The sequence below is a fragment of the Heteronotia binoei genome, chromosome 18 (assembly GCF_032191835.1).
Source record: "Heteronotia binoei isolate CCM8104 ecotype False Entrance Well chromosome 18, APGP_CSIRO_Hbin_v1, whole genome shotgun sequence".
In the NCBI taxonomy this organism is placed as follows: Eukaryota; Metazoa; Chordata; class Lepidosauria; order Squamata; family Gekkonidae; genus Heteronotia; species Heteronotia binoei.
In genome coordinates, this window is record NC_083240.1 from 12,215,355 (window position 1) to 12,237,750 (window position 22,396).

At 44.4% G+C, this 22,396-nt stretch overlaps 1 protein-coding gene across 1 annotated transcript in view; it reads right to left on the minus strand.

Moving 5' to 3' along the window:
* CFAP74 (cilia and flagella associated protein 74) overlaps positions 1-22,172 on the minus strand; it is a 98,634-nt gene extending 76,462 nt beyond the window's left edge. Inside the window, exons 1-10 of the mRNA XM_060259605.1 lie at positions 22,095-22,172; positions 20,624-20,767; positions 19,566-19,664; positions 13,926-14,030; positions 8,695-8,868; positions 7,978-8,088; positions 5,883-5,985; positions 5,310-5,467; positions 3,931-4,141; positions 1,489-1,680 (exon numbers count right to left, since the gene is read on the minus strand). Of these exons, the coding sequence (XP_060115588.1) occupies positions 1,489-1,680; positions 3,931-4,141; positions 5,310-5,467; positions 5,883-5,985; positions 7,978-8,088; positions 8,695-8,868; positions 13,926-14,030; positions 19,566-19,664; positions 20,624-20,724 (1,254 nt within the window). The 5' untranslated portion in view covers positions 20,725-20,767; positions 22,095-22,172. The remainder of the gene's footprint in view (positions 1-1,488; positions 1,681-3,930; positions 4,142-5,309; positions 5,468-5,882; positions 5,986-7,977; positions 8,089-8,694; positions 8,869-13,925; positions 14,031-19,565; positions 19,665-20,623; positions 20,768-22,094) is intronic.
* Between the last annotated feature and the right edge of the window lie 224 nt (positions 22,173-22,396).

Genomic DNA, 22,396 nt, shown 5'->3' on the forward strand with positions numbered 1-22,396 from the left:
TCAAGAGGCACTTTGCTGTCTCCAGCGTTGGATGGAAAAGGATTTCTTTTTTTCCACTTGAAATCACCTTCATCACCAACTCAGCAAAATGTCATGTTCGGTTGTAACACTCAAACAAGCTGGCAAACATGAAGTGATATGTGTCTTTGCAAATATCTGAACAAAGACTTAAGCTGGCTAATTTTTCCTATAGTTAAACGCTTTTGAGAACAGCGTTAGTTTCAGCTCCTTTGACTGACAGTGCTGTAATGAGTTTCCTTCCTAAGCAGAACAAAAAGAGAGCAAGGATGCATCCCAACTTAGTTCTCCTTGTCTGAATTACTCTCTCTAACCCGGATTCTGGAGCTCTTAATGACTTGGTTTTGCTTCCAAAATGAAACGGATGCATAAGGAATTCTCCATTGTTTCATTTTATTATTTCCAGAATGCTGCATATGCTGCATATATATATATATATATATATATATATATATATATATATATATATATATATATATATATATATATATATATATATATATGGGGGGGTATTTTTTGGACTGTGTGTGTGTGTATGTGTGTCTGCACCTGGAAGTCATGGAAATCACTGCTGACTGACCCCTACTGGGGCCTAGAGGATATTCAAAGAGATGGCTGAATAGAGCCTGCCGCTGCCCTCCCAACTTCTGGTATTTCAAGGAAGTCTCCTGTCCAAGTACTAACCACAGCCAACCCTGCTAAGCTTCTGAGATCTGATGAGATCGGCTTGCCTGGGGTATCCAGGTCAGGGCTTGCTCCATACACTGAGTCATAAAATACTGCAAAACATGAATCCTGATGTGTTTATACATAAAGGTGTATCCAGATTTCCTTTGTTATAGTGTTTTAACACATATGCACTCCTTAATAAAAACGCTGCATGGAAAGAATTCGGATGTTGTCATATGCGTATTTATTTTATTTATTCTAAGCATCTGAAAGCTGCCTTTCCACCCAACTGAGTGTCCCCAAGGTAGCAAATAATAAAAACATTAAAATAAGCTTTAAAATATACACACATATTCACACACACAACAATACACACATATAAAAATACACACACAAACATAAACAAGATGGAAGGGCAGCAAGAGTCAGTGAGGAAAGGTAATGCCAAACAAAAGTCTTTACCAACAGATGGAAGACAAAGATATAAGGTGATAAATGAAATCCATTTTGGTGCCATGACTGAGAAGGCCCTACATGATCTACATCATGGGGCCATACCATTGTACCTGTGAATGCCATGGCACCTGTCAATACTTTTCCTGGTTGGATCACCGCACCACCCACAGTTCCAAAGCAGCAGGCTGTTATTCCCAGTTCCCAAGTACCAAGTTCACACTCTTCTGCCGCTTTGACCTTCTGCACGATGAGGAATCCCCATAAAAATGGAAAGGGATTCTATCCTTTGCTTAATTAAAATGAGAATCAACAAAAGTGAAAATTAAGATAGACAGAAGTTTTAACCTTGGATATGTCGTACTCTTGATCCCAAAGTCCCATAAACTCTGGTTCAGCTAGAGTCTCCTTTGAGTCTTCCTCCTTTCTTGCATCTTTGCTTTCATGAGCCATCTCTTGAGTTGTTTTCCAAGAAGACTCCTCTGGAACATCATTTTTGTCATCTGGGGAAGAACAAGGTGAAGGCGTGCGCCAGGATTTCTACAGCAAGACAAAAAAGCCCAATGATGGACAGTCTACCCCAACTGCAAACCTTTTGAAACAGTAATTAACGTTTCATTGACAATGAAGTGTAGGACTATGAATAATGCTAACTAAACAACAATATTGCGATGACACATTGTGTTAATGGCAGAAATTGATAGGTTGCTTGGACACTGAAAGAGAGAGGGGAAGAAATGCATTGCTAAGGTAATAATAATAATAAAATTTTATTTATATCCCGCCCTCCCCGCCTAGGCAGGCTCAGGGCGGCTAACAACATTCAGATAAAACATTATACAATAAATACAGTAATTTTAAAACAGCATTAAAAGTTATACAGTAGTTTAAATCAATAATATCTTAAAAACCATTCCAGTTTATATAATATAACAACACAATGATGTTCCTGGCGCTATTCTGTCCGTTTACATAATGGCAAAAATCATTATATAGAGTCACTATGATGGATCATCAGTTCGGCCATCCTTTGTCAGCAGTCTGCGAAGGCCTGCCTAAAGAGGATGGTCTTGCAGGCCCTGCGGAATTGGTCCAGGCTCCACAGGGCCCGCACCTCTTCCGGGAGCTGGTTCCACAGGCACGGAGCTGCAATGGAGAAGGCCCGTGCACGAGTGTTTTGCAATTTCACCTCCTTTGGCCCAGGGATAGTCAGCTTGTTCTTCCCTGCTGACCTCAGTGCTCTTTGGGGCTTGTATGGGGAGAGACGGTCCTTCAGGTAGGCAGGTCCTCGACCATATAGGGCTTTAAAGGTAATAACCAGCACTTTGTAGTGAACCCGGTATGTAACTGGCAGCCAGTGCAACTCACACAGCCTCGGCTGTATGTGCTCCCATTTCGGGAGTCCTAGTAACAGCCTGGCCGCTGCGTTCTGCACTAGCTGCAGCTTCCGGGTTCAACACAGAGGCAGCCCCATGTAGAGGGCATTACAGTAGTCCAATCTTGAGGTGACCATCGCATGGATCACTGTTGCCAGGTCCCGGCACTCCAGGAAAGGGGCCAACTTCCTAGCCCGCCTCAGATGAAAAAATGCCGACTTGGTAGTGGCAGCTACCTGGGCCTCCATCGATAGTGAAGGCTCCAGTAGAACTCCCAGGCTCCTGACCTGGCGTGCCGCTTTCAGCGGTGCACCGTCAAAAACCGGGAGAGGTATTTCCCTTTCCAGAGTGCCGCAGCCCACGCAAAGGACCTCTGTCTTCGTCGGGTTTAGCTTCAGCCCACTCAGCCTAAGCCAGGTTGCCACGGCCTGCAGTGCTCGGTCCAAATTCCCTGGGACGCAGTCAGGCTGGCCATCCATTAGCAGACAGAGCTGGGTGTCATCTGCATATTGATGACAGCCAAGCCCAAACCTCTGGGCAATCTGGGCAAGGGGGCGCATGTAGATGTTAAATAACATCAGAGAGAGAACTGCTCCCTGAGGCACCCCACAGTCTAGTGTGCGCCTCCGGGAGAGCTCACCTCCGATTGCCACCCTTTGTCCCCGTCCTTTGAGGAAGGAGGAAAGCCATTGTAAGGCCAGCCCCCTAACCCCTATGTTGGCGGGGCGGTGGGTCAGTAGTCGATGGTCGACCGTGTCAAACGCCGCCGACAGGTCTAACAGCATCAGCACCGCCACGCCACCTCGATCCAGTTGCCGTTGGAGGTCATCTGCCAAGGCGACCAGCACTGTCTCCATCCCATGGCCCGGGCGGAAGCCGGACTGGCATGGATCTAAGATGGAAGCGTCATCCAGAAACCTCTGCAGTTGCAACGCCACTGCCCTCTCAATAATTTTACCTAAAAACGGTAAATTGGAGACCGGTCGGTAGTTTGCCAATTCGGCCGGATCTGCTGTTTTTCAGGAGGGGACGGACCAAAGCCTCTTTCAGAGGCTGCAGATATAGTTGCCAACTCTGGGTTGGGAAATACCTGGAGATTTGGGGGGAGGAGCCTGGAGAGGAAGGGGTGGGACATCAGTGGGATATAATTCCATAGAGTCCATCCTCCAAGTGGCCATTTTCTCCAGGGGAACTGATTTCTACCACCTGGAGATGAGTTTTAATTCCAGGAGATCTCCATGCTTGGCAATCCTAACTGCAAGCCTCAGATCAGGAGCCCTGCTGGTCTGGCATCACTTCTCTATTCCTTACAGCATCCCAAACTGCAGCCATTTCAGGTCAGGAACTCAGGATACAGAGGGCATTAACTGACCAGTTCCTAAAACCCAGCTGCCTTCTTGTAATGGTGGCTTACCTGAGTAACAGTTGTTGCATCCGGCTCGGCATACGCATTCTCTATATACCTCCATGTTTTCCTGCGCCACCTTACAGCATCAGAAAGCTTCCCCTTATTTTTTGGTCTCCACGGGCGGGACTGTTGCCTCACTTTCTCCAGCTGAGCTTCTTCTTTCAAAATCTGAGCTACGATTTCAATTTTCTTCGCTTTCTGCTGTTCCATAAATTCCCTGCATTGAGGGTAGAGGCATGCAAACTCTGAGAATGAACAATACTGCCAGAGCAGGGGGATGGGCTTCATTTGAGATTAAGCCACTCAAATGTGTTTTTGGAAGTCAGATAAAGAAGGAAAAGCAAATGCACGTCTCGCTGCAAGTGTGCTCTCTGGATACGGCTTTATGGATATGGATGAGGGACTGATAAATTGAAGCTCAATCCAGCCAAGAAGGAGATGCTGTTGGTTAATGCAAAAGCTGCCTGAGGGATGCGAAGCTGGTCCACCTTGGAAGGAGCTGCTCTCCCACTGAAGAAGCAAGTTTGCAGCTTGGAGATGCTGCTGGATCCTGGCCTATAGCTGAAGGTTCAGGTTTGATCAGCCATTCCCTGACAAACATAATCTGGCCAAAGTGATCTACACTTGGATCACATGCAAGTTAAATTACTATAATACACACTGAATGAAGCTGCCTTTAAAAACTGTTTAGACAACTAAATTAGTCCAAATCGTAGTGGCCTGGCAATTGTCAGGGGTTAGATACAAGGATCATATAATTCCTCTGCTGAAAGACCTACACTAGCTGTTTAGAGGCTTCCTTTTGGGCAGGAGCTCACAGGAGCATAGCTCTGGGACCTCTACATTTTATTATGCTCTTTCTTTCTCCCCACTCCCCCACTTCTGGACTCCATTGTTCAAACCCCCTGTGAGAATTTTGCTGAACTGATTTGACAAACTTTCTAATATTTTTTTCTCCACAAAAAATGGGGAAATAACCAAAACATATAAAGCAGACAGATGGAAATCTTCGCCATGCCATTGTGGCCACATAGGAGAAAGTAATTTTAAAAGTATGATGGGAGTAAGGTTTTATTATGACATTTATAATTCAAGAAGCATTTTAAGGTAGATGCTGAGCTGATGGTCCCTACCGTCCAGTGCTACTGCAGTGTAGCAGGGCTGGCCAACGGCAGCTCTTCAGATGTTTTTTGCCTACAACTCTCATCAGCCCCAGCCAGCATGGCCAATGGCTGGGGCTGATGGAAGTTGTAGGCAAAAAACATCTGGAGAGCTACTGTTGGCCACCCTGTAGTATAGTATTTGGACTAGGATGGAAGGCAGAGCAAAATACAATAAATCGATCCATCAACAGGATGCCTCATATAAATGGAGGGCAAACTTACTTCTTCTGCCTCTCAAACTCCTCCTGTTGTTTGTGAAGCAAAAACTCCCGGGTGACATTGAGGCCTTGCGCCTTGATAGCCTCCTTCACTTTCTGCTCTTGCTCTTTGGCTTCCAGCGCAAGGGCTTTATCTCTGGTCTGGAGGGTTCGGAAGGTTTCCTACATGACAACAACAATTTAAAAAAGACACAGTTTGTCGGTTGGGAAAAACTGGAACAGAATCCAGCAGCTGATTCAGAGGGTCTAGCTATGCTGAAGACTTAAAACAAGTTGAAACGGGTAGTCTCTCTTCAGAGGGAAGGAATAAGAGGACAGTTTTCTCAAGGGACAGACATAAGCAGAGGGGCCAGCTTTGGCACTGGTGCTGCTTAACTTTATTCACAGATGACTAAGTCATGGGTGAGCAATGAAGTAACAGGTTTCATGTGCAAATGAGCCTTGCACTTTAATATATCCGTTCACTGGGAGCTCAGTTCACAATAGGCTCAGGATATTTGCAAATAATAATTTGGTCTTTTTCTTCGCCCTCTCTTTCCCTGAGCTATTCCCCAGAAGATCAGATCAAGAAACACACCCGAGTTGAAGTGATGTTGTTCTTCAGAGATAACACCGTTTCCATCCTCTTATGCATGTACTCCTGTTGCTCCTCTTCCATGGCTGCTTCTTTCTCACGAACCCTGTTTGGAAGGACACAACCAATGAGACACGTGGCCATCTTCGGTGCCATCAACACTGAAAGCTCATTAATGAACTTTCTAAGATGCTTCAGGGATGAATGAATGTTCCCTATTTGGTTTATTTGTTTATTTGCTTATATTTGTGGCAATGGTTCTGGTTCTACTATTGTTAAAGATGTCAAAAGAATGTGAGGCTTTTTAGTGTGGTAGGGAAAAAGAGAGATTAGGCAGGAGAATGAAATACAGCACATAATCATATAGCTAAGCATGGTTTTAGAGAACAGAGAGGAATTTTTTCTCTTTCCTGTAACAATAAGGGTCACTCAAATTAACTGACAGACAGTAGATTCCAAACCAAGAGTGGCCAAACTTGCTTAACGTTAAGAGTCACATAGAATAAACATCAGATGTTTGAGAGCCAGAAGGAAGGGAAGGGAAGGAGAGGAAGGAAAATAGAGGAGGGAGGGGGGAGGGAAGAAGAGATGGAAAGAAAGCAACTTTAACTTTAAATGCATTCTTAAAAGCCATTGGTTGGCTGGCTTGAAGAAGTTATTTAAAGAGACAAATGCCTTCTCCAAGCCAGCTGGCAGGGTAGTGGGGGCTTCAAGACCCACACAATGTATGTGAAAGAATGTGGCTCCCAAGTCACAGTTTGGCAACCCCTGTTCCAGACAGTAAAAAGAAATACTTCTTGGAAGGCATAATTAATATGGAATTCACTGCCACAAGATGTGAAAAAGGCCACTTGCTTCGATAGCTATAGAGGGATATTGGACAAATTCATAAAGGATGCACATACCAGTGGCCATTAGCCATGATGGCTAAATAGAACTGCTTGGTCCAGAGACTATATACCTTTGAGTACTGGGGGCAAACAACAGGGGATAGCCACTCCTGGGATAATGGGATGGTGACCCCTGAGTGAATCAAATCCACCAGAACCAATTACTAGAAAAAATTACACAAATGCACTGAGGGTAATCAACTGCTATTAAGAGGAACCTTCAAGGCCAGGAGTGTCAAATTCACTTGTTATGAGGGCCAAATCTGACATAAATGAGACTTGTCAGGCCGAGCTATGTTGGGTTGGACTGGGCCATGTGTATACCTATTTATGATTAGGTAGCAGAGATATAAACTTTATAAAGAACGCAGACAAACACAAAGATTTTTTAAAAACGCTTAAAACATCCTTAAAATATTAACACTCGGTCTTAAAGGCGCTTTCTTTGTATCTCTCCCATGGGATCCAGGAAGATCCAATTTTAATGTAATTGATTTTATATATGTGTGTTTTTACTGTTGTACATCGCCCTGAGCCTGGCACTTGCCGGGATAGGGCGATTAATCAAATGCAATAAATAAATAAATAGATTAATAACAACAACAACTGGGCAAAGGAAGCTCTGGCTCTTTCCTTCCTTCCCCAGGGGACCAGGAGGGGGAAGAGCCTCAGTCAATAGAAGGAAGAGAGGCTTGGTTCAGTAGTTCTGCTGTGTGATTGCGAGAGCCTGGCAAAGCAAGCTATTCCTCCCCCTTTCCTCCCCAAGGGAGGAACCTCAACCAATGGAGAAAATACAGATTCTGCTCTGTAGCTCCTGCATGATTGACTGGCAAAGCCAACTGTGATGCAGAAGGAAGCAAGAGAGAGGGAGGAAGGAGATGACAGCCAGTTGCTCAGGGGCCTGACAGGAACCCTCTGCAGGCCTGATTCTGCCCCCAGACCACATGTTTGACACCCCTGTCCAAGGCTGAGAAACAATACATTTTTGCATACCAGTCACTTTGGGGGAGGCATAACAACCAGTGAAGGCTGTCAGTTTCATGTGGCTCCTGGGAGCATCTGGTTGGCCACTGTGGGAAACTAGGTGCTACACTAGATGGCCTTTTAGTCTTATGCGGCAGTGCTCTTATCATGTTCTCTTTTAATTTATCTAATTTTATGTATTGCTCTTTGAAACTGAACTATAACGAGCAGTCTAAATGGAAAACCTTGCCAAGCTGGACTCCAGAAACCGTACACCTTTTTCACGGTTCCTCCGAGCATCATCCAAAGCTTTGGAAACCTTTCGCTCGTAATCCTCAGCGGTTTCCTGCCGTTCTCTGTAAAGAGGCAAAATACAGAAGAAAATATGAGTCCTGGCTTCCTCTCTTGAACAGGGCAGGACCTCCTGAAGTCCTAGTCAATGGAACTCCTGCTTGCTGTTAGTCAAGGATTTGGAAGCAACTTGCTTACTGGCCAAGTAATTGTCCAGCCCGGAATCAATCAATCTGTAAGGGGGAGGGCTTTTTATAGTCATCTCTGCTTGGGGACTTAAGAAGTCAGCTAAATTTTAACTCGTCAAGACTGTGCATCAGTACTTGAGAACTGGACAAATAATACCTGCCAGGTCTGTTAACCCACCAGTTCTTACACTAATTCCTTGTTGTTTTTACTACCAAGGCCGCATGGCAGAGGATGGGACAGGAGACAGTCAATGCTGAGATATTAACACTAGAATCTCAAAGATCAGGTGATCCCACAAATGCCATCCTGGGCTACAAGCTGCTATTCAGTGCCAAGGTCTTCTGGGCTCCCTAGTAGGTTATGGCTACTCCACTTGGCTACCCTGCTTCCCTGCCCCCCACCCATGACTGACTGATTGCTCTAATTACTCGCTGCTTCTGGACCTCTAAAGCATACACATGTGCAGCAGGCTCCACACAAACCTCTTTGCAGCCAGGCACTTCCGGCTCAGCATCACCGCTCGCTCCGTCTGCTTCTGGAGCCGTTCTTCTGCTTGCTCCTGGTGTTGCTGGTCGAGCTCTTTCTCGTCCTGTGTGATCTGCTTGCGGAGGTCTGCAAACTTGCCTTGTTCAATTTCAATCTTCCACATCCCGAGCCTTGTAAAATCCACAAGGGAGGGTCTGCTGTTAATTGGGCCTGTTAACTGGATTGCTTTCAAACGAGGACAATAGCCAGCTAAAATATTTATTGATGGAAATGCACATCCAGCTGGTTTCCAAAGACTTCACTGCAGTTTGCAATAAAAACACTAAAAGAGCCCACGAACTGAAGAGAAGTGCTTCCAGCATACAAGCAGAATAAAATGTTATAGCCGTATCAATTCCATGAAAAGCCAAGCTAATTTAATAAAGGCAACAGTTTATCTGGACTAATCAACACTGAAAACCGATTAAAATCTCAGCTGGCATCTAGCTTTATGAATGTTAACCAGGGTTTCACTGCAGTTATGAATTCCGAAGCTGCACCTGGGAATGGGACAGAAGATGTGGCCTAGGGTCAAAGTATGAACTTGGCATGCTGAAGGTCTCTGGCACTTCTGCTAAAATCAACGCAGGTTCTCAACATCTGATGATTGGGACTACATTTTTTTAAAAAAGGCATTCGCTGCCTGAGGTCCTCCGGAGCTGGTGCCACTTAGAGCAAAAAATGCCAAGCTGAATGTACCAAGCTTAGTATAAGGCAACTTTATTAAGGAACCGAAAGTTAGAAGTAGAATGATCAAAGCATGGTGCAGTTTAAGAGCATTTTTGGAGTTACTTTTTATGACTTGCATGACAGGGGGCAACATGAACAATCATAACTGCACCATTAGTAGGTGAGATGAATGAGTGACCAGAAAGCGAACTGTGGGGAAGAGCACCCTGTCTGTCCTTCCCTTTCTCTCTTCCTTCATTCCTTTTATTTTGCAAACTGAAATGAAATGAGGGACAACTCACCAGGGCTGTAACCAGGATTTCATGTTTGCTGGGGCCCACAGCAGGATTTGTTGGTTGGGGGGGCCACCAAGTTTGGTGGCCCCGGGCTCTTAGCACTGTAAGCTACTTTGAGTTCCACAAGCTAACCCCCCTTCTCCTGGGCAGCTCAGTAGCTCTGCTCCTCCACCCCTTTCTTATGTGCCCATCTCTCAGAGAGACAGAGACCTCTTGACTCTGTTCCCCCCCCCTTTGCTTTGCAAGGTGTTTTAGGGAAGGGGAGAGAAAAGGTGAAAAGACCAGCAGCAATGCTACTACTTGTTCAGAGTGATGGTGAGCAAAGGGGACAGATTTGGGGCCCTCTGATGGAGGGGCCATACAGTTGGAAGGGGGGGGGGTTGAAAGGATGGGCCTGGCCCCTCCCAAGCTCCCCTGTAGCTACGGGCCTGCAAGTCACTCCCCTCTAGTGAGGGGAAGATAGGGAAATTCAGGGCTGGTGGTGTGACCATTTGTCAAGAACACAATTATTTCCCTCACTTTTTAAAAAATATGAGAAACCCAACAGATGTATAAGCTCTTGATGTAATTCTAAAACAGACCTCGCTTTCTGGTTCAGAGTTGCTGAAGAATATTCACGACTCTTGCTGCTGGAGTTGCAACAGCCTTGTGACCTCTGTGGGACAACGCAACAGGTGTTCCCGCCCCCCATGTTGTTTCCCGACCACCACCACTTTCAAGATGATTTATTCAGAGCGTACAAGGCATCAGTTAAGAGCATGCAGTGTTAATTGAGCAAGGGGAAATCAAACATGACTAAATTAGTAATTCAACCTCTAAGGATGGTGGCTTCCAAGTGTTCTACTTTCTGATTTAGGGACAATTTTATGTTTCCTAGCCCTGCTGTTTTGACCTTGAAAAAAATCCCTGTTTCTCTCTTCTGTCGCTCATACCCATAATTCTTGATTGCCCACACCATTTTGTTTGCATTCACTAATTCCTTCCCCTCTAAAATGTATGCATTTTTAAGTACTGTGTCATTAAATCAGGATTGGAAACTATCAGGATAATCATGTACATTGTACCAATGCAGTGTGAATTGCATATAAAAGCTATGTGCATTCACACAAGGCAAACCAATTTACAAAATCAAGAACCAAAAGTGTAAAACTGAAAGGATATAAAAAGGAAACTAAATGGGAATTCTCACTCCTGCCTGTCAAGAAACCCCTAGCAGTTCTAAGGTGCACTCTTGGTTCAAGTTAAGTACTGGCTGAGCGTATTTGGCCCCGATGTTACCCCATTAAAACACCCAACACTCTCCCGTGGTTGCATACAGCATGGGAAGATAGGTGGTAACCAGGAAAATTGTCTTTTGTAGAAACTTGTCCATCTTTACTCATCATCCAGTTGGAGAATTATCCCTAACCATGACAACAGTGATTTTATTTTATGACTATTTTTGTGACAAGTGCCTCGCCTGCTTGAGACGCCACCATAATGATGCTACTGTTTTCCCTTCTGACAACTCTTTCTGTGTGTGAAAACTGTCCATTCTTTCCCTCCAATTTGGGACAAAAAAAGGCCAAACTGGAGCTATCTGGCTCCACTAAAACACTAAAAGTTTGAAAAAAGTAGGTTATACAAACAGCTGTTGAGGATGACTGAAATATAAACAGTCTCCTTTCAGAGCAGGGGATGAATTGAAAGATGACCTATTAAGCTCTAAATGTCTTTCATTTTTAGTTGCCCTCACAACTCCACCCATTTAAAAGTTTAATTTCCAAAGTGGTCATCTGTATGAGTTCAATAGAGAACAGCACACTCACTCTCTTTCTTCTATCCCTCCCTACCAATAAACTTAAATTATCCCAAAGAGCCATCCACTAATACAAATCTAATCATTTTTAAACCTATTATTTATATTTGCAAGTTTACCTAGGATGGCTCCAAGGGGCACAATGGCCAAATAGGAAAGCATTGCCTCTAATAGGCACCTCTTTGCTCTTTTAAGATGAAAAACAAAATATTTTGAGCTGGCACGTATACTATTTGTTCAGCTGGTAGCCACTGAGGAATTCTTTTTTTTTTGCAGTGGGCCAGCAGGTAGGGAATCAGGACCAAAGTAGATGCAACAGGAAGAATCTCCATGCATTTATTCATGCATTTCCCCCACTCACATTTAAAGTTGGGGAGGGACCTTCCCTCCCTCCCTTAATGGATCACAGAACAGAAGGGAACTAATCTTTGTTCCCTCATTACCTCACTGTCCTTCACTGTTTACAGCATTTTATTTGTCATTTCTCCATAAAACATGCCAAAGCAGCTTACAGTAAAATCAACAAGCACCAGAAACCAGTGATCAATAATATGCACAGGAAGGCATACACAGTGCAAGAACAGGCATTTTAAGGTGGGTCTTTCAGCAGCCACACTTTGGTGCCTCAGTCTACTGTGCTACTGCACTTTGCTCTTTCTATAAGTACATAAGAAGAGCCCTGATGGTTCAGGCTAGTGGTCCATCTTGTCCTGTCTCACACAGCGGCCAGTCAGTTCCTCTGGCGGACCAACAAGAAGGCACAGAAGCTGATGCCTTCCTCTGATGTTGCCTCCTGGCTCTGGGATTCAGAGGCTTAGTGTCTCTGAATGTGGAGGTTTCCCTCAGCCACTATGGGTGGATGCCTCATTGATAGACTTATCCTCCATGAATCTATTTAATCCCCCTTTTTTTGCAGCCATGCAGACCGGGACACTTGTTTCAAAAGGAAAGCTACAGAACCAGCTCAGCCATACTCCTGCTTCAAAAGAATATAGTGCCAGCTCAGCCACACAACAGGGCTAAGCGTCAGTGGTACAGCGATGGCTTTGTGCGCACAAGGCTCCAGATTTTAATTCATCTCCTGTTAAAGAATCTCACATAAGAGATGCAAGGAAAAGACCATGGACTGGCTTAAGACAAAGCAGTTCTAAACTAGACAGGCTCAGAGTCTATGCTGCAAAAGGCAGCTTTACATGACCAAGCACTTGGTGTCAGCTGACCCTCAAGAATCAATCTCAGTCCGCTAGGCCCTATGAAACTCCACTCTCTGAGTCTGCTCCTCCATTGAAGCAAGTTGTGTCTGTGGGAGATGACAGTCCTGGCTCAGCTCTTCAACCCTTCACACTTCTTCTGCATTGCTGCTTCCTTGACTTAATGCAAGTCCTGGACTATATTTCTTGCCTCTGGACCATCAGATGCACAGTTGCTACTTATGGATACCCAGCCTCCTGCCATGTTGAATTACACTGCTTGCCTCCAGCTGTGCTGGACAGCCAGCCACTGGACTGTGGACTCTGATCATTAGAAAGACCTGTCGATATGCAACATAAATGCATGTGTTTGTAGGGAGCAGAGGAAAATTTGGGGTAGAAGACTGCCTTACTTTCCTCTGAATTTCCAAGCTTCCATCTAAATAACAGCCATCATGGTAGCCATGAGGGATTTCTGTTTCAGGGGCACCCTAAGAAGTTCTCTTTGGCAAAATTGCTGCTCAGGCAATTTCTCTATTCATGTGAGTGGACAGACTGAACAAACTTGTGGGAAACCACAGCATCTCCTCCACAGACATACTTGCTCAGAAGGGAACAGCAAGCTCAAGTCAAGTTGCTGTTCTAACCTTACTGTTTCAGCAAACCATTAATCTGAGCAGTTGTTTGTGAAAGAGGACCTCCTGAAAAATCATCCAAACCATCTCCTTGTCTTCTAAACAGATGCTCTCAAGCCACAATTCCTCATTCCTCCTCTCCCACTATCCTTCTCCTGCTGTATCGGTCTCATCTGCCCGGACTTCCCATCAAATGCCCTTGCTTGTGGGGCAGAGGGGGGACTCTGAAGTTCCAAATCCCTTTTCTCTCTCCCCAAGGTGGGACAGACACCCCCACCAAAATGTGCTGGCTAGAAAAAAACCAGCAAGGTGTGAAAATGTATCGCTAGATGCTTCTGACAATTTTCCAAAGGGAGGACAGAAAATGCTTTCACTGCGCAAAATCCAAACTTTCTTAATAGGGTGCCTGCCTTTCACATTTTCAGTCCATTAAAATGTTAGATGTTAACACATTTACATACTTATTGATTAAGCCTCCCAACTTAAAAGCAGGAAACATTAAGTAGGTTTTCTGGACTCTGGGCTAAATTGCTAGGTATTATTAATAGAAGACTGTAACGATCAATCCCTTTGCCACCTTTTTCTCCCTCTTTGACTTACATGTTTTCATTCAGCATCTCAGCAATTTTGGACTCCAGGTCCTTTTCATTTCCCAGTTCACCACACAAACGCCTCTGCGTTGCCTGTAGGCGGAACACGGCAGCACTATTATGTTTGTTCAAAAAAAAAAAAGAGAGAAGAAAATTGGAAATAATGAATGTTAAAACCTTGTACATAAAAAAGAAACAATTATGGTGCCTTGAGGGTAAGGCTTATGTTTTCAGAATTCTGCCAGTTTATATTAATGGCGTGCCTTTCAATTATGCTGCTAAAGTGTCCATTTCTCCTTTCAGTCGCTTTAAAATTCTGTACACCGGTTGACTGACAATTACTGAAATGAGAGCATTTTTGCAGACATTACAGCTTATTCTGAAGTGGTTGGCAATTCTGAAAAAAAGAAATTGTCTTGTACGTAGGGTTTTTTTTTTTTAATTCCGAAATGGATGGGAGGTAGGGGCATATCTCTTAGGCATATATATGCCAGGAAATACACCTGGAATGGGTGCTCTCCAATAGAGGAATCACTAGAGATAGAACTTTGGGCTTGAGAAGATCCAAAGGTTGATCCGATGCAGCATACCAAACTCTGGTAGGAAAGAGGGCCATGTTTGCAAGACCAAGAAGAGCCAGGTTGTTATCCTCAGAGAAGGCTGTGGCCAGTTCGCCAGAGCTAGGTTATAAGCAGGGTCAGAGATTCAGGAGGCAGATGGCTGATGCCAGGGTGAAGGAGAAGGCTGGGTTTGGCTTGGAAACATTCCATGTCAAAGGGACTGCAGCTACGGGTAGACAGAGTCACTCCAGAATACTTCACTGCCAGAGAGTATTCCCACATGTGACCCTGTCAGACATGTAACTTACTGGAACTGAATTGTAGATTAGAAATGCTTGACATGACTAACGCCATGATGTACCTTAACATGAACTCTGCTTTACTAACCCTGAGAAATGTAGCAAGTGTCCTTTCCCCAAGCATATTGTAACCACAAAGAGTAAAATCTCACACCCCGCCGAAAAGCCATCTGCGGCTTTGAAGTCCACATCCTCAAGGACTCTTCCTCTGAGAAAAAGATAAAGCCCTGGGAAGAACCGGGCTGTCTCTGGGGGTGTGAAAAGGGCTGTATTGTTTCCTACTTTTAGAAATGTAGAAAAGGCTGGCCCCAACCTTGGGCCAGTATCAAACTCAATCTGCCTCTCTGCTGACTGTTTGTTCTCAATAAATGGATTAATTGTTACAATACTATGATCCGTCTTTACTTGAAGTTCCACGTCTTGACAGACCCCAGTGGTGATCTGCTGGTGTGAACTACCACTAAGTTCTGTGGGTTCTTGGACCCATTAGTTCTTGATAGCCTCCTGGAAATCCTATCCAAGTGGTCTTGAGTTCTGCAACTGAAGAAATGCAAGATAAAAATGTACTAAAAATAAATTTAAAAAAAAAACAAAGGAGAGGACAGGACATGGCCCGGGTTAGTTCAATATCAGCCACTGTAGGAAAGATTGCTAACCTCTCAGCGGATAGTTTCAGACAGTAGAAGACAGTCACAAAAGGTAGCCATGTTGGTCTGCAATGGAACAACTAGATTTGAGTTCAAAAGCACTTTTTGGGGGGGGGGGGGGGGTTGCCATCAGGCAACCGACTGATGGTTGACCTCATTGGGTTTTCAAAGCAAGAGACGTTCAGAGGTAGTTTGCCATTGCCTGCCTCTGCATAGCAACCCCCAGTATTCCTTGGTGGTCTCCCTTCCAAATACTGAGCAGGGCCAACCCTGTTTGGCTTCTGAGATCTGACAAGATCTGTCTATCCTGGGCTATTCAAGCCAGGGCAGTAACACCTTAGAGACAAGCAAGGATTTCATGGTATGAGCTTTCAAGGGTCAAAGCACCCTCTGTCAGATATCTTTGATTCTCCAAAGCTCATACTCTGAACATCTTGTTGGTCTTGAAGAATCTAGCTCTTCTCCAAGAAGCAGCAGATTTCATATATGCAAGGAGACAGAATTTTCCCTGCTATGCAATTCCTGAAGAGAAAAGAGAGATCTCATGGCCTGGCCTTGTCTGCCAAAAGGCAACTGCTGGTTTTCTCTGCAGGATCTGCTACGGGAGAATTTATTTTACTGTGATACTGTCAGCACCTCAGCCCATTACTTCTGCTCATCAGCCTTTCCGCTCGGCACTTAACTCGCCTTTTATTAGTTTGTTATGCCTTGACACAATTATATTAACTTGACAAATAGCGAGCAAGCACGGTGGTGGCTGCAAAGTTTGTTCACAACACAGTTGATCCCAGCACATAAACCGCCAACGGCTTTGAATTCAAACAAATGGGGGGTGGGGGTGGGAATGTACAGCAAATTGCCTCCTACTTCACAGCTGGGGAAACAGAGGAGTGAGAGGGTTGTACACTTTACAAAAATCAAAGAGAGAGACAGAGAGAAGCACACTAAGTTTAGATTCCCCCCCCCCCCCATCGGAACAAAGAAAGCAACCGACATGCAACATTTGGAGTTTGGGGAGTGAAAAACTGCATATCCATCACAGATAAGTATCCTGAACTTAGCTACAAGCTACAGGATAGCTACTGCAAATCTACTCCCTGCCCCCCCCTGCCCCTGCCAAGTGACTTTTGGCACAAGACGATGAGAAACTCCTCAGAACAGGCAATGCTGCACCACAGACAACAGCAAGTTGGCCAGCTATCGTGTAATTCAGCAACACAATGGACTGCCATGGCTAAGACTGAAATAACCACTTTGGAAAGTCTCTCAATGTGAAAATTGCATGCCCCCTTTTATGGATAAGCGTCCAAGCATGCAGCGCCACTCGCCAATGAGCCAGAAGTGCTTCTAGAAATAAATGAAGAGGTTTCACGCATCCTGAGCAAACGGGCCAATTAAAAATTCTACAGTGCTTATCTGCGATCTGTTGCTCACTCACAACTCTATAAAGAGGCCTAAAAGCAGGTGAAACAGAAAGATGGTGAAATAAACCCAATATTTTCATATAAGAAAAGCTTCTGCAAGGGTTTGGAAGAACTGAATAAGAAAACTTCCGGCGATGGCTGTGACAGTGGATAGCACCGGTGCAGGGGAGGGAAGCCAATAATTCAGAATAAGCTTGAAGGAGAAGAATATGGTTGAAGGAGCTGTGTATGTTTAGCCTGGAGAGGAGGCAGCTGAGAGGTGATATGATCACCATCTTCAACTACTTGAAGGGCTGTCACATAGAGGAGCTATGTTGTTTTCTATAGCCCCAGAAGGTCAGACCAGAACTAGCAGGTCGAAATTAATTCAGAAGAGTTTCTAGCTCAACATTAGGAAGAACTTCCTAACAGCTAGAGTGGTTCCTCAGTGGAACAGGCTTCCTCGGGAGGTGGTGGGCTCTCCTTCCTTGGAGGTTTTTAAACAGAGGCTAGATGGCCATCTAACAGCAATGCTGATCCTGTGAACTTAGGGGGAAATACTTGTGAATTTCCTGCATTGTGCAGGGGGCTGGACTAGATGACCCTGGGAGTCCCTTCCAACTCTATGATTCCAAAAATAATTGAAATTCCTCTGGCTTTGTACTATTGTACTTGAGAGAACAGAATTATGATCATAATATTGTAATCGCTGTACGAATCAGAGGCCACCTTGCTGCTCAAAATGAATGGATGAATCTCATTGTTTTCTCCTACACAGATCAATTAAGAATACAGCAGTTCTGTTACCCTTGGATTGTAATTAGTCCCATGAGAAAAGATCCAGAGAATGCACTATGCCATCTTTTCCTCTTAACAGTCTGAGGTAGCACCAGAACACAAGAAAACACTCTTATTGCCATTATTTTTTTAAACAGTCTCCTTTTCATTTTGTCATAGATTTTTCAGTTTCAGGATCCAGGCCTGCATACAGCATTTCTCCTGCTCCCAAGTTGGTGTGTGGGTGGTGGGAGAGAAGTCACTGACAAAGAGACCTGAATAAACCAGCTCAGCCTCTTCCATTCTGATGATGTTAGTAATTTTGCAAAGATAAATGGGGTTACTGAGGTGCGTGTGTGTGTGACAGAGAGGGAGAGGGAAGAGGGGGAGGGGGAGAGAGAGAGAGTGAGACTGCCTCCTTCACACCAAACCCTGTCCACCAGAATCTATGTAACCTTCAGTGGTCCTTCCTGGTAACACTCCCTCCCACCTTCCGACTTGTATCTGGTAAGGTGAGTTTTAACTCACACAAGCTATACCTGGGAAAATTTTTGTCAGTGTCTAAGGTGCTACTGGACTCAAATTTTTTTCTGCTGCTACCCACCTGAAATTACTTGCCCCCATTCTTTCTGGTTTTCTATTTGCTGCTTGATGAAATTTGACCTTGCTAAGGATTTTCAAATATGCCATTTTTCATTGCTGTTAGTTGTCGTACTTACTTGCTGTGAACATTTTTGTCCCACGCATTCTCCCTGCTGGTTTTTCCCATTTCGCTTCTTTTTTTCTTGCCATCCTAACAGTATTTTTAGAGCAACGCCATTTGTATGCTGCTCATACATTATATGCCATTTTGCGCAAAAACAAGCATTAATCGGTTTTATAATCCATTTCCTTCTTTTGTTAGGTTAAAAAGAGTTAACCACAATTTTAACCTAAGCGTCAAGAAGTCAGCTTTTGAACTGAACCGGTATAGTCGCAACCTCTGGTAATGTATTTTCCTAGACTTTACCTGTCCTGAACCAAGCTAGTCACATCTGGTCCCACTGGACTGACACCTGGCTCCCGGATGAATGGAAAACCCTTACTGATCAGAAACTGGTTCCTGATAGACCTTTAAAGAGCTGTTCTTGTACAAATTATCTTCTTACTCTTACCTATTTTGATTCAATACAAATAACCCACATCAAACTGAAATTTGGAAACGCACAACATTGGATGCAAGTTTCTACCTAGAACATCTGGTTTGTTTTGCTTCTCTTTTCAACCTACCAGCTCAAATGGCTTTACAGATGTATGTATCTTCCAGCCTGCCCCTAGTAACTAAAAAAATCCACCCTTACTTACAATGAGATACAATGTTCGAGTTTGCAGCTTGAAAGTGACTCCAAGGATGAGCCCCTTGTACACCTACCCCTAAAACATTCCTTAGGCTACCAAGATCAAATTATCTTTGATCACCTCCTCCTTGATGCTCTTGAAACACAAAGAGACTTCAGAATTACCAGCTGCTGGGCATCTTGCTTGCATCGCCCTACTGGAATCATACTCTCTACCTGTATCCTGAGATGATCAAGCTATTCCAAAGCTGCTATACATCCAGCTCTGTGCAGCAAATATCCCCAGGCTTCACAAAGTACACAATAGAAACACAGATGCTATCGGCAACACAACAGCAGAAATACGTATCTTTTTTTTTTTTACAGCATGTAACAAAAGGTTAACATGTCGTGCTGCATGCCGTGGCCTCCTGAGATAGCTCTGTTTTTGTTTCCTGGTTTCATCACTGACTCATTCAGCATCACTTCACAAAGGGACTTTAAGTAAGCATTGGACAACGCTATCAAGCCTTGCCAGAACCAGGGAGAGGCTGGAAACCTTAAAGTTCAGTGTTACATTCTCGAGCCCTATGAATCAATATCAGGAAGAGGAGTAATCTCTAACAAGCAGCAGGTAGCACTACCTACGTATTTCCAGCCTCCTTCTCTCTCTCAATCTCTTCCTCCACATCCTTTTGTTGCATCGTTAGTGTCTCAATCCGAAAATGGCAGGCATTCAGTTCCTCTCTGAAAATGAGCACACACAATCTCTGGTTAGGCTTTTAAAAAGATTGTTCATTTACAGATCTCAGGTCCACTCTTTCATTAACATTTAAGGCACCTGTCATGTCCTACAGCGGCCCCATGGCGCAGAGCGGTAAAGCAGCAGTACTGCAGTACTGTGGTCTGAACTCTCTGCTTACGACCTGAGTTCTATTCCAGCGGAAGCTGGATTCAGGTAGCCAGCCCAAGGTTGACTCAGCCTTCCATCCTTCCGAGGTTGGTAAAATGAGTACCCAGCTTGCTGGGGGGAAAGTGTAAAAGACGGGGGAAGGCAATGGCAAACCACCCCGTAAAAAAGTCTGCCGTGAAAACATTGTGAAAGCAACATCACCCCAGAGTCGGAAACGACTGGTGCCTGCACATGGGACCTTTCCTTTCCATGTCCTACAATCTCTCAGTGCTTGACTGAGAAGGATCATCCTGTGAGAAGACAGAATCACCAGAACTATGCCGGGACCTGGGGATCCCCCAGGAATACAGCCCAGGCTACAGAGATCAGTTCCCCTGGAAAAAAATGGATGCTTTGGAGGGTGGACTCTACGGCATCATACCCTACTGAGGGTCCCTGTCCTCCCTGGGTTTCATCCCCAGATCTCCAGTTTCTCAACCTGGATCTGGCAACCCAACCCCCAGGTCCCCCAATGGTGGCTAGGGAGGACCTGGCAATCCTAGGGGATCCCTCTGCAGGCCCAAGTACATGTTGAATTAAAAGGAATCAACACTCCTGTAGGAAATCCATAGCCCTACTGAATTCTGGGAGCCAGAGACATAGTGCATTACCAACTTGCTTTCCAGTGTGGGACCTCCCCTGCCTCACCTGCAGACTGAACTCTGGGCCTTAGGGTACCAGTGTTGATAGGAAAAGGACACAAACCCTGCAAACCACCATATATTGTAGAGAAGAGTGGAGGGAACACCCTGACCTGGTTTTTCGAAAGATTATACTCTTTTCTTTGGCAAGATTGTCAAGGTGGTTCAAGTTCCGGCGCAAGTTGAGTATGCGAACTCGATCCGGGTAGCTCATGTGTCTTCTGCTGCTCCGGGCTTCATACTGTTCCGGGGTCTCCCTTTCGGTTAGAGATGGAGGAGAATTTTTTTTCCACAGAGGTATCATTATTTTTAAACAAAATCTCTATCTACCCAATATATTTTAATCCTCACTTTCCTCCAAGGAGCTCAGGGGGGTGTAAGTGATACTCCCCATCTCCATTTTTAGTGTGTTCATAAAAATATGTATATTTTACATTTTCAGTTAAAATCTTCGAGCTGGCTGGCAAAAAAACCATGGCTCAAAGAACTAAAACACACTAAAATAGTATTATATTAAGGGAAAATCAGCAACAACCAACAAACAAAAGGAGCAGAGACCAGGTGAGAGAGAACAGATAAAAATAATGGGTTCTGCAGGACTTTTTTGAAGCAGGAACTTATTTGCATATTAGGCCACACCTCCTGATGTAGCCAATCCTCCTGGAGCTTACAGTAGGCCCTGTACTAAAGAGCCCTGTAAGCTCTTGGAGAACTGGCTACATCAGGGGTGTGTGGCCTAATATGCAAAAGAGTTCCTGCTACAAAAAAGTGCCTTGGGTTCCAGACTAAATCTTCCAGCAGCAGTACAGACCTTTCCTGCCTCCTCCCTCCCACTACAGCCCACTGATTTTCATGAAATGCTGCTTCTGGTGGTCTGGGGACCATGGTGAATTATATGGGGTGGGGAAGAAGTCTGCAGAAGAAAGGTGGAATTTGGTGGAAATTGCCAACTAAATCTGAATCTAACTCTATAACAGCAGCAGTTCAATCAAAGCAATCTAGACATTCCAAAAGCTCACTGAACAGGGATAGCTTGGGATGGAATCGAAACATTAACAGGAAAGGGGTGATTTCAGGAGGCTCTCCTTCAAGAGTTCAGCATTTCTGGTGCCACTGCAGAAAAAGTTCTGTCCAAAGTTTCCATGTATTTTATATCTTGCAGACACATACAGCAGGGCACTGAAGCAATCCTCTGTGGTTTTGTTCGATATTTTCACATTCCGTATACAGTGTAACCACAGTTTCCCACATGCGCATATCTGAGCTGACAAATCACCCCCAAAAGCAAATCTGATATGATTTTGCATATGGGAATATCAAGATTGTTTCTGCCTGCTGCTCAGGAGTGCTTTTGTGCATTTGCAAATCATGCCGCAAAAAGAACCTTGATGCACTATGCATTGTACGCTCTCATCAAGAATGTTTTTTTGCAAACTTTTATCAATGGAACCCTAGTCTGACCCACAAGGCCATTCTTACAGCCTCTCCCATCTGAAAAATACTCCACATATTTTAAAAATATCATCTCACCATGTGTAAGTCTATTATGCAATATACATAGCTGATAGCTGCAGCCACACTCACCCACTAGCATCAGAATCTTCTTCTTCAGAAATAACTTTGCAGAACCCTTCATTGTACTCATCTTCAAACCTGAGTCCTGATGGAAACGAAAGAGACTCTGTCCATTAACTACATAGAGTTTGCATAGCCCCTTCTTGACAAGTCTACACATGATAAGGAGGCCCAGAGGTGACATCTTAAAAGCTTTATTGCAGCGTGTACTAAGGGGAAAAAATAATTCGTCATCACCAAATATATACAAAGGCAATTTTACACCTAGGGACTTAAAACAGACAGATGCTTTCTACCTTGGTGACAGAGCT